The 11,272-nt window shown below is 44.9% G+C and overlaps 1 protein-coding gene across 1 annotated transcript; it reads right to left on the reverse strand.

Moving 5' to 3' along the window:
* Nucleotides 1-857: 857 nt before the first annotated feature.
* On the reverse strand, nt 858-6,299 carry Zg16b (zymogen granule protein 16B). The gene is made up of 3 exons (XM_034504188.2): nt 4,316-6,299; nt 4,100-4,205; nt 858-1,539 (listed from the first exon to the last, which is right to left on the reverse strand). The coding sequence occupies exons 1-3, from the start codon at nt 4,368-4,370 to the stop codon at nt 1,011-1,013; spliced, it is 690 nt and encodes a 229-aa protein (XP_034360079.1). The 5' UTR covers nt 4,371-6,299; the 3' UTR covers nt 858-1,010.
* Nucleotides 6,300-11,272: the final 4,973 nt, after the last annotated feature.

Genomic DNA, 11,272 nt, shown 5'->3' on the forward strand with positions numbered 1-11,272 from the left:
TACACCTCTCACAGAAGTGCCACATCTGTCACAGCTGCACTGAAAATTTACACTCATTGGTCTGAGATATACGGTCTCCATCAACTTGCTGTCAGAGATGTCATCATCACAATCCGAGTACCTGTGAGACTCATTTCTAAAATTCTTCAAAGTGTGGGCCTGCCACTGTGCAGGGAGAAAGGAAGGCATGGCAGTTGGCTGGAGAACTCTCCTGACCATGGCAGCCGCCTAGAGCTGACTAGCACTGATTTTGATGATTTCTTGAGGCTGGCTTGATGAAACTTGTTTTCTATGCTAAGTGGACTTGCCATTCTTCCTTGTAGACTAGGTTGGCCTATGTTAGACCGTGTCTTAAGACAGAAAGAGAGAGGGGGAGAGAGAGAGAGAGAAAGAGAGAGAGAGCGCTAAATATGGGGCTCAGTTTAAGAGCAATTGTCTAGCATGCAGAAGGGCCTGGGTTTAATCCCCAGTTGGGTGGGGAACATAAACCAGGCAGCCTAAAGGTGTGAAGGAGGACAGTGACCAGAACAGTAGGGGGAGGAGGAGGAGGCTGGGGAACAGACCTGCTCCTCTGGCAATGACACCTGCTCAAACACAGTAAGACAGGACTACGCAGAGCCAGTCGCTGCCAGCTTGGTCAGCACACACTGAGCTCTCCTTGCAGCCCTGGGCTGCTTTGAGGCAGGAAGTGGCTGGTACTGCTGCCCTCATTCTGGGGATCTTGGTCCTGCTGATTTGACCAAGGGTCTCTCTGTGCTATCCCTAACTCAAGAGTGTGTGTTTAGGTCCAAAAGGGGGGAGGCAAAGGAAGTTCTTGGGGAATCCTAATTGGTGATGAGGACCACTCAGACTCACATAGATGCACATCGTTTATTGGACAGAAATAAAGGGCATTTGGGCGCTGCCTCTTCAAACTCAGAGTCACCTGGAATATTGTTCCCTCTGAGTGTGTGAGCTTGGCTGAGAGGAGGTGGTGGAGTTTAAGGATGCAGGACTGAGCTCTGACCATGCTATTCTTGTTCATCTTTCTTGTCGTCGTCATCATCATCATCATCATCGTCATCATCATCTTTGTCATCATCTTCATCTTTGTCATCATCTTCATCTTTGTCATCATCTTCATCTTTGTCATCATCTTCATCATCTTTGTCATCATCTTCATCATCTTTGTCATCATCTTCATCATCTTTGTCATCATCATCATGGTCATTGGCATCATCATCATGGTCATTGGCATCACCACCGATGGTTCCCCATTTGAAGCCCATCCCTTTGATGCAGAGGCCTGGTGCATACACACCATTGACAGTCACTAGATGCTTGTCTGAATCTCCATTGTCATTGAAGGAGCGGCCCTTTATAACACCAAAGGTGGCCACACGCCCCTTGTTTGTAGTGAAGCTCAGGGAGGTCAGGCAGAGATTGGCACTGCCCTTCACCTTTATCACGTGCTCATCGTCCTCCAGAAGAAAATCTCTATACTTTGGTGACCAGGTTCCATAAAAGTCACTCCAGTAATTGCCAAACTTCAGCTGGATGCTGGAGAGAAATCAAGTCAGCACTACCTCAGGGACACCAGTTTTTTCTCACATCTGCATCCTATTCTGGTTCCTGGTTCACAGGTCAGTCTCCAGAAGTGCCCAGCTCTCATGGGGCAGCCTGGATCTTTCCTCTTCCAGGCACATCCCTCCTCATAGGACCTCAGAGAGTCTGCCCCAGGTCAGGCATCTGTACCAGGGCAACTATGTCTGCTACTGCACCCACCCTGAGCTGAAATGTTTTGCAGGCTTTGCCTAACTCACAGCTCCCCCTCTGGAGCCCTCTACCTTATCAGCCCCAAATGAGGCAGGAGCCACACTGCTAAGATAAGTATACCCAAGACAGACCTTCTGAGCAGAGACCAGAGAGACAGGCTCTTCTCTCCTTGTAGTCAGGGAGGAACAGGGAGTAACAGGGGAGCCCTGCAAGCTGTTCTACTGAGCAAAGAAGTGATATGACCACCCCAAATCTTCTGGACTGTTCCTAATGCCAACTTCCTTCTTTGCTTGCAAATTAAGATGCTTATCAGATCAGAAACAGATAGTATGCAGGAAGGATGTCCAATAAAATTAGAATTTCAGATAACCATGAGTAATATTTAGTACACTATACCGCATGTTACAGGGTTTGTTTGGTCATTTTGACATTGAGTTATTATTTACTTTGTGCATGCCTGTGTGTGTGTGTGTGTGTGTGTGTGTGTGTGTGTGTGTGTGTATTTCTGTATGTCTATTCATGTAGGCCCATATGTGCCAAGTTCTTAGTGGAGGTGGAAGGTGGTGTGTTCAACCACCAGTAACATAAAGTAATAAGCACTGTATCTATGTTGACAATATGAACTGTGTGTAGATGACACATGCATGTGTGCTTGCCCTTGTGTGGATGTGTCTTCCTCAGTCACTCTCTACCTGGGTTTATGCATGTGGGGTGTGTGTGTCTGTGTGTGTATATTCTGCAAGTGTCTGTCTGCCTGTCTGTGATGCATGTGTGGGCATGTAAAGGCTAGAGTCGGGCACCGAGCGTCTTCCTCTCTGGCTATATGCCTTATTGCCTGGAGACAGGGTTTCTCACTGAATGGAGGCTCAGTGTTACAGATAGACTGGCTGGCCAGGACTCCTGGGCTCTTCCTGTCACTGACCCCAGTGCTTACCTGACAGCCACCTCCATCCTTCCAGGTTCCTTTTCTATGGCTTCTGGGAATCTGAACACAGGCCTTCATGTTTGCAGAGCAAACGCTTGTTCTTACTTTCCCTGTCTTTTCCTCATGTTTTAGGAATAGGAACCTGGAATTGCCTTTTGGGTAAGACTCTGACCTTCGGGCAGTGCAGGCCCCCTGTCTCTGCTCCCACAGTTTAGGGGTACAATACTGTGCTGCTGCTCTTGGCTTTCACATGGGTTCTGGGGATCCAAACTTAGGGCCTCACACTCACACAGCAAATACTTTATCCACCAAGCCTTCTCCCCACTCACCCAACATCAAAAGTTTTAAGAATTAAGGTTGTCAGAGGCAGCCCTGCTTATACACTGAAGGCCTAAAATCAGCCATAGGCTTGATACATGCCTGCTAACACCAAGTCTTGGGTCTCTGTGGAAAAACACTGAAACAAATGGCTATAAGCTATTGTAAACAAACAACTTTGGTGGAAATTTACCAGCCTGAGTTGTCATAGACCTTGTGGAGAGGTAACCTTGGTGGATAGTACCAACTTAGATAAGGACAAGTGAATCATAGACGGAGTCATAGTGATCTGTCCCCTAAACCTTCACCCAGTTGACACTCTGTTCTGGAAGATATCTGAACTCCCCCTGAACACTATGCTTCTGAGTCATCCCCTTCCCCACATCCTGCCTTTTGTGAATATAACCCCTGTGTGAAAAATTAAAAATTACAATTTGATCAGACTATAGGCAAATCATCATTCTTTGTGTCTGCCTGTTGCCCCCACCACCCTGCTCTCTTTCAGGTGACCTCCCCGGACCATTGTTTAATGCCCTGTTGAATAGGACATAAGATAACCTCAATGTTGCACAGAAGACACACTAAAAAATAATATTCATTGATCCTCTGAAATTATATTAATCTTGGGAGACTGTGTTTTCATTTACCAAGTTGGGCAATAGTAACAAAGGTCTTAGTGACAACCTAGGAGAACACATCTCAAAAGTCAGACACTGGGGAGACCTGTCAAGACCTGGCCTGTCCAAAAGGAATGACCACCTTTCTGGAGCAAATCAAAGCTTCAGAGTGGCAGACAGAACTCTCATTTTACCCCCTGTGAAGACCTGTCAGACATGTGATCAGTTTCTGTCACTACCAAGAGGCACTAAAGCCACCAGAACCACCTGGAAGAGGGACTCTTCAAGCCTCTATGATCTTTTCTGAACAAGAAAGTTGGAGGTCCCTCTCCACCTGTGTCCCTGAGGATTGTCCAGTCTTAATCAAGCCTGGGTGTTGCAGTCCTGAGTAGGCTAGCTCAGGTCAGGGCTCTCGATCAGCCACAGGAAGTGGGTCCAGCTGAGTGGTGCTGCAAGGAAACCCAGGAACCAGAGTCCTACTTACCCTTTGATGAGGTTTATTTCTGTCAAGAAGATTCGCATGCCCTTAAGTTCCCCCTGGTCTTCACCACGAACATAGAAATAGGTGCCGACACTATTTCCCAGGATATCTGAAAGTGAGGCATTAAAGAGTGTTCAGGACCACTCCCTCCCTCAGAGACTCTTGTGCTTAGGACAGGACATGGAAAGTGAAGGCCACGAAGGAGGCTCGGGTACTCACTCTGGGCTCTGCAGGCAGGACCGACAAGGAGAGTCAGGGTCAGCAACAGCAGCATGGCTCCTGAGGGTTTGGGTTACAATTTGGCACTTAGAGGCCACAGGGAGATGGTAAGATTTCAGTGAGGCTCTGAGAAAAAGACATCAGATGTAAGAGATCCCCATACCCCAGATTGAGACAAGAGAACATTCAGAAAGGTTCTTCTCCTGTAGACCCAAGAGGCTTCAGAAGGGATGGCTTCACCCACATGCCCACACTGTGACCTTCCCGACACTTAATGTCACTGTGCTAAGATTCTGATTAATATCCGAGCAGTGGGTCCCATGTTGTTATATGATGCTGGGCTCCCAAAGTCTAAAGGTGCTCCTGGAAAAACTCTGTATTCCAAAGCCATCCTCCATGGTTCAGTCTCTAGCTGGCTTAACCAATTCTCCCTTTCCTGCTCTGACCTCTCCTACTGCACCAGACTGGGTCCCTGCTCCTTCCTTCCTGCTCTCTGGACTGAGCCCCTTGGCTTCTCCCTTTATATCCTGATGTCACTCAGCCATGGTTGCTGTGGGAACGGTTTCTGCAAATGCTTTGTCAGCTGGTCTTCAGAACTTAACTTTTGCCCCACCTTGCCACCAAGATGTTCATATGCGTTGAGACCATTTAAAACTCTGTACTCAGCCTGTTTTCCTGCTGTGTACTCAACTTGTTTAAATTTATGCTGCCTTTAAGAAAACAATGTAACCAACCTTACTATGCCTTTGACTCCTAAGTAATCAAGTTTTACAAGTTAAACTGAACAAGAAGTTTTAATCTTGAGGTGTGTTCCCTACTTAGGACCTTTTCATCCCCTGACCCAGAGTGATGTATGTGTGTTTCCTGTCCTGAGAACTTCACTGGTTGAGAGTACCAACTTCAAGGCAACTTTAAAGATAAGAAATATCTATCATAAATGCTGGAAGCTAAATCCAGGTATTTATGAATCCAGGTAGATAATCTTGGTTTGCCTTTTTTTTTTAATCCTATACTGAGTCAGTAGGGGCCAGTAAAGAAATTTCTTCCCTTGTAAAACTAAAAGTCTGGTAAGAGATACTTAAGACAGAATTTCTGTGTGTCCCCTCCCTTGTTACTGTGTCTGTGCAGTAAGCTCTGCGTGTGCCCTTCTGTGGAGTGGGAGGGGCAGGTGAAGTTTGGCTTGCTCTTGCTTTAAATGACCATACTAGAAATTAATTTCTGGGTTTCAAAAAGCTCCTCAACATGGCAAAACTTTCTTTCTGATCAGAAGCAGAAAAGTGGGCAACTTAATCAGGAAATTCAACAGGTTTTTATCCTCACACAAATCTTCTACCCATTGCCTTGAAGGAAAGATCTCACAATCTTGGTTGGCTGGTTGGCTGGCTGGCTGGTTGGTTGGTTGATTGGTTGGTTGGCTGGCTGGCTGGCTGGCTGGCTGGCTGGCTGGCTGGCTGGCTGGTTGGTTGGTTGGTTGGTTGGTTGGTTGGTTGGTTGATTGGTTGGTTGGCTTGCTGTATGGCTGGCTGGTTGCTTGGTTGGTTGGCTGGCTGGCTAGCTGGCTGGCTGGCTGGCTGGTTGGTTGGTTGGTTGGTTGGTTGGTTGGTTGGTTGGTTGGTTGGCTGGTTAGTTGGCAGGTTGGTTGGTTGGCTGGTTGGTTGGTTGGCTGGTTGGTTGGCTGGCTAGCTGGCTGGCTGGTTGGTTGGTTGGTTGGTTGGTTGGTTGGTTGGTTGGTTGGTTGGCTGGCTGGCTGGCTGGCTGGCTGGTTGGTTGGTTGGTTGGTTGGTTGGTTGGTTGGTTGGTTGGCTGGTTGGTTGGCTGGCTGGTTGGTTGGTTCGTTGGTTGGTTCGTTGGTTGGTTGGCAGGTTGGCAAGTTGGCTGGCTGGTTGGTTGGCTGGTTAGTTGGCTGGTTGGTTGGTTGGCTGGTTGGTTTTTTGGCTGGTTGGTTGGCTTGCTGGCTGGCTGGCTGATTGATTTTAAATAATTGCTGCAAAAGCAATGAAGGAAAGTGGGAAAGGGTGAGTATTCAAGTTTTGGGAATGTACCAACATTCTTATAAACAAAACTCTTAGTAGGTCTTGCAAAAGCGCTGGAGAGATTGCAGGACCAAGGTTCAGTTCCCAGAATCTACATGATGGCTCATGACCTTCTGTAACTTCAGTTCCCTGATAGCCAATGCCCTTTTCTGATCTCTGTGGAGTTCAGTCACACATGTGGTACACATACATACACCCAGGCAAAACCCACATAAGCATAAAATAAAGTAAAGCTCAAACTATTTTTTAAGTTTTCCATACATGTTACCAAATGGTGGAGGTTAAAATTTTTCATAACTATTTTACAAGGTGAGGATCGTTAAAAGATTTGTGTAAACATTTTACAATGTGGGGAGTCTGAATTATAAATATATTCATAGTACTAAATAAAAGTTTTATATTATTTGATAGAAAAGACTAATATTTAATGTTTCTTATAAACCCATCATCTGAGTTCTACGCATCCTTCTCTTCAGACTCATTAACAAGGCATTGGTTCTCTTTTTATGTCCTACTATAGAATAAGAAATGTGTACGTGTGTGTGTGTGTGTGTGTGTGTGTGTGTGTGTGTGTGTGTGTGTGTGTGTGAATGTGTGTACATATTTTCTTTTAGAGCAAAATTCATAATCTTTGGCTTGCTAGGGTCATATGTCTATGGCACAGACCAAAATCCAGCTTTTAGATGTCCTATCACTTGAAGACAGCTTGTAGCACACACTTTCTGGTACATGTGTGTCTCATACTATAACTCAATTCTAATTTAGTCATGGCAAATACACACAGATCAGGTTTTAACTACTATGATTTCCCAAATGCATGACTTTATCTGAATCGTGTTGGTTAGATATAATAAAGATGAAAACAAAACAACGACCAAAAAATCTCTTTTTTTTCTTGCCACTTTCCATGTTGACCATCCAAGAATACTGTATGAAAGAGAACGCTTCTCATATGCTTTTATTGTATTAGATTTCTATGCTGTTAAATTAAAAGTGTTCTATAGCATTTATATAGACTTTAGACATATAGGTATATACATTTTAAATTTATTGCTTTATCCTGTGAGGCTGCACATGTACCACTCACTGTACCTGTATGCAGGTCAGAGAACAATTGACAGGAGTCAGTGATCCAGTAACCTCTTCCTCCATGTGAGTCCCAGGGATTGAACTCAGAGGGGCATGCTTAGGAGCAGGCACCATTACTTGCTGAGCCATCTTGTTGGCCCTACACACATTTTAAAGCTATTCTTCATTTATTATTATTTTTATTCCATGGGTGCATACATTTTTAATCATAGCTACACTGGGTGTTAAGTGTAACTGAATCACTTTGAAATTATAGTTGTTTATAAAGTGGTCATTTAAAAGACTTCAACATAAATAGATACCTAAAGAAACCTTTTCTGAGTATCCAAGAGCCTTACAAAAAAACATCAGAAAACATAAGTAACTATCTTTTTTAAAGACTTATTTTATTTTTAATTATGTGTGAATATGTGGAGGGGTGCAGGGGTCCTCAAAGAAGGCGTCATATCCCCTAAAGCTGTAGTTATTGGATGTGAGCACATGGGTGCTGAGACCTAAACTCAGGTCCTCTGGAAGAGCAGGAAGCTCTCTTACCTACTGAGTGATCTCTCCAGCTCTATAAGCAATTATCCTAATAAAACATAAAATCTTGGGACTGGAGAGACGGCTCAGTGGTTAGGAGCACTGACTGCTCTTCCAGAGGTCCTGAGTTCAATTCCCAGCAACCACATGGTGGCTCACAACCATCTGTAATGGGATCCGATGCCTTCTTCTAGTGTGTCTGAAGACAGCTAAAGTGTGCTCATCATATATATAAACCAAATAAATAAAATCTTTTTTAAAAAATTGGTTTTAAAAAAAAACATAAAATCTTGATAACCTTGCAATGCACACGCATGCCAAAGTAGATATTAAAACACCCAATTACATAGCAATGTTTACCACTAGTGTACCATAGATGGGAATATCCCCCAGAGGCTTGTGTATTTGAGTACTTGGTTCCTGTTGGTAGCGCTGCCTGGGGAGGTTTAGAAGCTATGGCCTTAATGGAAGAAGTGTGTCACTTGGGCCTGGGCTTTGAGGCTTTAAAGATTCAAAACGTGTCTAGTTTATTATTTCTGTTTTGTACCTGCCATTGAGGACATAGGCTATGAGCTGCTCCAGAGGCCACACTGTCCCCAACATCATGGACTCTAATCTAAATGAACTCTTCCTTCCCGAGGTAGCCTTGGCTGTGGTGTTTCATCACAGCAATAGGAAAGTAATTTATACAACCACAAAACGGTTTCTCACTGTGTAGACACTACCAACAGCACAGTTAAGCCCCTAGTCACCTACTGTGTGTGGGACAGAGGGAGCGTATCTTTCTCCTGTTGAGAATCTTCACATAGATAAATCTGTGCTAGCACTGATGGTACAGCATCTGACTTTCTGCCTCTTTCTGACAATTATCATATATTAAAACACAAAATGACACAGTAACAGTAACATTAGAGTGCACGCTTAGATCATTCGAAGACCATTCAATGCCTGCAGATGTTGTGCAGCTGGTAGAGTCGAGCCTGCCGGGAGCTCACAAGGCACTTGGTTTGGTCCCCACTATCACATAAACTGGACATGATGGCTCAAGCCTGCAGTCCTAGCACTTGAGAGATGGAAGCAGCTCGTGTTTTGGCCATATAGCAAGTTGGAGTCCATCCTGGACTACATGAGTTCATGTGTCAATTAAAAAATAAAAGCTATTCAATATAAATTCCTCTCAGGAGCCACCAAGAGAGCAGAGATGCATAGTTTCTGACACCTATACAAATTACAGTTGACAGCTTTAAAAAATGTTACTTAAATTGACAGGCAAGCAAATTTGGTTTGATGATGATGATGGTAGTGGTGGTGATGATGATGATGGTGATGATGATGGTGGTGATGATGGTTGTGGTGATGATGGTGGTGGAGATGATGAATTTTACATGTGTTGTAGGTACTTATGTGGATATGTGAGCATGTGCATATGTGTGGGGAGGCAGAGATCTCTCACCAAACTATAAACTAGTTGATTCAGCTAGGTTAGCTGTATAATAACTGAAGGGGCCCTAGCCAGCACCAGCATGGCTAACATAGCTCTGGCAGGCCCTTCCTTCTCCCCAATTCCCTTTTAAGGAAACACCCACCAGAGCCTTCTCCGAAGCAATATTCCCATTTTGATAACAGAGTCAAGCTAGATTCACATTCCCAGGCTTGGGGCCTGATGCTACCCTGGCCCTCCAAATATTCTCTTAATTGCCTGTTAAATTGGTAAATGAATATAAAACTTGCTGTTATCTCAGCCAAGGTGTCTGAGTTATAAAAACTTGTAGCGGACACCTGCCAAGCCCTCAGTAACTGCAAGCAGCTCACCAGGTCCCTTGCTCTCTTACCACTCTGAGCTCCAGACCAAGGGTCTAGGAGGACGGGGGCCTTGGGTTCTGGACTGAGAGTCTAAGGGAGCGAGTTAAGGGCCTTGAAGCCAGGTGTCCTGGCAAAGTCTCTAACAGATTCTCCTTTGCTTAGCCTTTAATGTCAAAATACGATCAGATGACCCACACAGCTCACCCAAGCCCCCTTGTTTTGCAGTTTCTCCCTTTAAATATGCAACACAGGTTCAGATCCCAAGCTGATGGCCTCCCTGAAGCTTCCAGCTTTGAAGTGAATTTTCTCAGCTTTCATCTTGAACTCAACACCCCTGCCTTGCTAGAATCTGTTAGATCGTACCCCTAAAGCTAGACACCAAGGTCTACTCCCTTATGTGGCCACTTTCTCCTCCTGAGGCTGACTACTGAGGTCCAGCTATCACAGTATTGAAGTCCAGCAATCAAAAGCCTCCTTTGGCTCACTTAATAATATGCCCGATTAAAATGAAATGCTTCATCCTGACATGGGTCCCTTTTACCCCCTTCACTCCCCTTTGCCGTGCCCAGTCTGGCTCAAGTCCTCTCACTTATTCGCTAGCTAACCTAGCAATCAGGATAGCTGCTTTCAGATCCAGAATGAAAAGGGACGAATTATGCCAACCAACGCTGGTTTGAGTCAGCCAGTCTCCTTAAACTGGGAACAACAAAACCACACTCATTTCCTTATCTTGTGCCTCCCAGACATGTTCAACAGCTAAATTAGATCTCTCCTGCATTACATCAAACAGTGTCATCCATCAGGATGATTTGCTGTTCCACAGGCAGAGAATACAGCGGACAGCTCCTGGTGGGAACAGATGACTGTCTACTAATCCTTGGCCTTGCTTGCCTCCAGAGCAGACAGACAGATACAAACTAGAATTGCTTTGGGTGCCAGGAGCAACAAGTTAGAGCCTGGCTATTGTCCCAGCTATCATACCACTTCATGTTGTGTTTTCCACAGACACAGCCATCAGCTTTCATTGTTGCTCTACCTACAAGACTCGAGGATGTCATTTGGTGTGCTGAGACTCCATGAGTATGCTCAGAGAGCTTGGGGTATCACTTTTACCAATGGTTTTATGGCAAAGGCTTGGACCCTTTCTGTCCCAACAAACTAGGCCACCATTCTTAGGATACCAATTTAAGAGAAGTTATATTGAAAAGCAGAGAAGAGATACATAGTCAGTGTGGTCACCTTGGGATAAGGAACAAATGAAGGGCCCCAGAGACACCCAGCCCTGAGTCTATCTTCAGGATCCTGACACGAGTTTTAGGTCTCAACAGAGAGCACTTGGTGTGCATGATTAAACAGTCCTGATCAAAATGTAGCCCTATGCATCAGTGCCCCTGTTCTGATCTGTCTTACAAGGTTGTTTAATGAGTTATCAGAACTATGAAATCACTTGCTGGTAGGTAAGTTCTTCCTCTAGCCAGCACCAGGGTTTCAGCCTGTCCATTCTCTCAGC

This window comes from Arvicanthis niloticus, chromosome 6 (assembly GCF_011762505.2).
Source record: "Arvicanthis niloticus isolate mArvNil1 chromosome 6, mArvNil1.pat.X, whole genome shotgun sequence".
Taxonomy (NCBI): Eukaryota; Metazoa; Chordata; class Mammalia; order Rodentia; family Muridae; genus Arvicanthis; species Arvicanthis niloticus.

What these genes read in the sequence shown, in the direction of transcription:
- Zg16b (XM_034504188.2), bottom strand. Translation starts at nt 4,370, where the DNA reads ATGCTGCTGTTGCTGACCCTGACTCTCCTTGTCGGTCCTGCCTGCAGA. An exon ending in TCCTGCCTGCAGAGCCCAGA is followed by an intron (nt 4,206 to 4,315) that starts GTGAGTACCCGA and finishes CCTCACTTTCAG; the next exon opens with ATATCCTGGGAAATAGTGTC. An exon ending in GAAATAAACCTCATCAAAGG is followed by an intron (nt 1,540 to 4,099) that starts GTAAGTAGGACT and finishes ATTTCTCTCCAG; the next exon opens with CATCCAGCTGAAGTTTGGCA.